This window comes from Homarus americanus, unplaced genomic scaffold, assembly GCF_018991925.1.
Source record: "Homarus americanus isolate GMGI-L3 unplaced genomic scaffold, GMGI_Hamer_2.0 scaffold32583, whole genome shotgun sequence".
Lineage (NCBI taxonomy): Eukaryota > Metazoa > Arthropoda > Malacostraca > Decapoda > Nephropidae > Homarus > Homarus americanus.
In genome coordinates, this window is record NW_024713129.1 from 33,631,549 (window position 1) to 33,634,554 (window position 3,006).

At 46.3% G+C, this 3,006-nt stretch overlaps 1 protein-coding gene across 1 annotated transcript in view; it reads right to left on the reverse strand.

Annotated features, from left to right (window-relative positions):
- LOC121870741 (peptidyl-prolyl cis-trans isomerase G-like) overlaps positions 1-2,734 on the reverse strand; it is a 6,534-nt gene extending 3,800 nt beyond the window's left edge. Inside the window, exons 1-2 of the mRNA XM_042372688.1 lie at positions 2,706-2,734; positions 26-2,461 (exon numbers count right to left, since the gene is read on the reverse strand). Coding sequence (XP_042228622.1) covers positions 26-2,461; positions 2,706-2,734 — 2,465 coding nt within the window. The remainder of the gene's footprint in view (positions 1-25; positions 2,462-2,705) is intronic.
- Between the last annotated feature and the right edge of the window lie 272 nt (positions 2,735-3,006).

Sequence of the window (3,006 nt, forward strand, 5' to 3'; positions counted from 1 at the left end):
GTCAAGGCGACGTTCTTCACTGTACCTCTTTGTGTCAATGTGACGTTCTTCAGTATTCCTTCTTGTGTCAAGGGGACGTTCTTCAGTATTCCTCCTTGTATCAAGGCGACGTTCTTCAGTATTCCTCCTTGTATCAAGGCGACGTTCTTCAGTATTCCTTCTTGTGTCAAGGCGACGTTCTTCACTGTACCTCTTTGTGTCATGACAACGTTCTTCTGTGTTCCTTCTTGTGTCAAAGCGACGTTCTTCAGTATTCATCCTTGTGTTAAAGCGACGTTCTTCGGTGTTCCTTTTTGTGTCAAGGTGACGTTCTTCAGTGTTCCTTATTGTGTCAAGGCGATGTCCTTCAATGTTACGCCTTGTGTCAAGGCGTCTTTCTTCGGTGTTCTTCCTTGTATCAAGGCGCCGTTCTTCAGCATTATTCCACGCGTCAAAGCGACGCTCTTCAGTGTTTCTCCTTGCGTCAAGGCGACGTTCTTCAGTATTCCTTCTTGTGTCAATGGGACGTTCTTCAGTATTCCTCCACGTGTCAAGGTGACGTTCTTCTGCTCTCCTTGTGTCAAGACGACGTTCTTCAGAGTTCCTCCGTGTGCTAAAGCGACGTTCTTCAGAGTTCCTCCTAGTGTCAAGGCGACGTTCTTCAGAGTTAGCTCTTGTGTCAAGGCGCCGTTCTTCACTGTTCCTTCCTGTGTCAAGGCGTCGTTCTTCAGAGTTCCTCTTTGTGTCAAGACGACGTTCTTCAGAGCTCCTTCTTGTGTTAAGGAGACGTTCTTCAGAGTTCCTTCCTGTGTTAAGGCGACGTTCTTCAGAGTTCCTCCTTGCGTCAAGGTGTCGTTCTTCAGAGCTCTCCCTTGTGTCAAGGCGCCGTTCTTCAGTGATTCTTCCGGTGTCAAGGCGTCGTTCTTTAGAGTTCCTTTTTGTGTCAAGGCGTCCTTCTTCACTGTTATTCCTTGTGTCAAGGCGCCGTTCTTCAGTGTTCCTCTTTGCGTTAAGGCGTCGTTCTGCAGAGTTCCTCCTTGTGTCAAGCCGCCGATTTTCAGAGTTTCTCCTTGTGTCAATGCGTTGTTCTCCAGTGTTCCTCCTTGTGTCAAGGAGCCGTTCTTCAGTGTTCCTTCCTGTGTCAAGGCGTCGTTCTTCAGAGTTCCTCTTTGTGTCATGGCGACGTTCTTCAGTGTTCTTCCTTGTATCAAGGCGACTTTCTTCAATGTTTTTCTTTGTATCAAGGCGACGTTCTTCAGAGTTCCTCTCTGTGTCAAGGCGTCGTTCTTCACTGTTATTCCTTGTGTCACGGCGCCGTTCTTCAGTGTTCCTCTTTGCGTCAAGGCGTTGTTTTTCAGAGTTCCTTTTTGTGTCAAGGCGGCGTTCTTCAGAGTTTATCCTTGTGTCAAGGCGTCGTTCTTCAGTGTTCTTCCTTGTTTCAAGGCGTCGTTCTGCAGAGTTCCTCCTTGTGTCAAACCGCCGATTTTCAGAGTTTCTCCTTGTTTCAATGCGTTGTTCTCCAGTGTTCCTCCTTGTGTCAAGGAGCCGTTCTTCAGTGTTCCTTCCTGTGTCAAGGCGTCGTTCTTCAAAGTTCCTCTTTGTGTCAAGGCGACATTCTTCAGAGCGCCTCGTTGTCTCAAGGCGACGTTCGTTAGAGTTCCCCCTTGCGTCAAGGCGTCGTTCTTCGGTGTTCCTGCTTGTGTCAAGAAGAAGTTCTTCAGAGTTCCTCCTTGTGTCTAGACGTCGTTCTTTAGAGTTCCTCTTTGTGTCAAAGCGACGTTCTTCAGAGTTCCTCCTCGTGTCAAGGCGACGTTCTCCGGAATTTCTCTTTGTGTCAAGACGACGTTCTTCAGCCTTCCTTGCGTCAGGTTGTTTATCAATAAATTGTCCACCACGAAGGTGTGTATCAGATCTTTTATGGACGAACAGTCTTCGTTCAGCGATCTTGTTGAGTAGTCGTTGCTCTTTGACTTGTCTGGCATCAAGATATCGCTCTTCACCAATTCGGCCGTGAAGTTGTCGACCTTCGGAAAGTCGGGCATCAAGTCTTCGAATTTTATCGTATTGGACATGAAGGCGGCGGCCTTCAACAAGTCGAGCATCAAGTCCTCGTCCTTCAGCAAGTCGTGTATCAATTCGGCGGCCTTCAGCACGTCGGACATGAAGTTGGTGGCCTTCAGAAAGTCGGGCATCAAAACTACGGCCTTCAGCAAGACGAACTGCATAGCGACCATCAGAATATCTGTCTCGTCGACCAGCCAGACGAACCTCGACATCACTCTCCCTCGTAAGTCGATTGTCGACAAGTGCCCCTCTAACCCCTTGGCCTCGCTCTTCGAATTCTTTTCCTTTTACCAGACGACGAACACTCAGGTCACGATGTCTTCGACCAGAGGCATCCTGAGACCCTGGCGAAGTTTCCCAGATGTTGACGTGGTCGCCAGGTGCATTGTTGTCCTCAACAGGGTCGGAACCACCGGGCCTGGAAATGTGGATTAGTGATGATGTTTGGGTTCTGTTTTGTGCATGTTGTACCGATTACTTGTTAGCCCTTTCAGTACAATGGTGTAACCTTTTGAAGTCGATGATTTTAACCCTTGGAGAAGTATGGTTTGACCATTGTAAAACGATGGCTTAACCCTTTGAAATCGATGGTTAAACACTTGGGGAACTATGGTTTAACCATTGGGAAACGGTGGTTTAACCCTTGGAGGGCAATAGTTTACTCTTTGAGGACGATGGTTAACCCTAACATGTCGATAGCTTAATCATTGGATGACGATGGTCTGTATCATCACAATTAAATGTTAAAACCTCATAAATCTAAGCCTCTAAGGCTCACAGTCTAATCTATCTTTGTAAAAAGGATAAACCATTGTCTTCTAAGAGTTAAAAAATAATAATTCCGCAGGTTTAAACTACCCTTTTCAAAGAGTAAAGCAATCATCCTCGGAGACAAAAAAATTTTTTTTACTTGTGTTAAACTAGTTGGGAATAAATCTTAAATAAATCTTAAATAAATAAGTA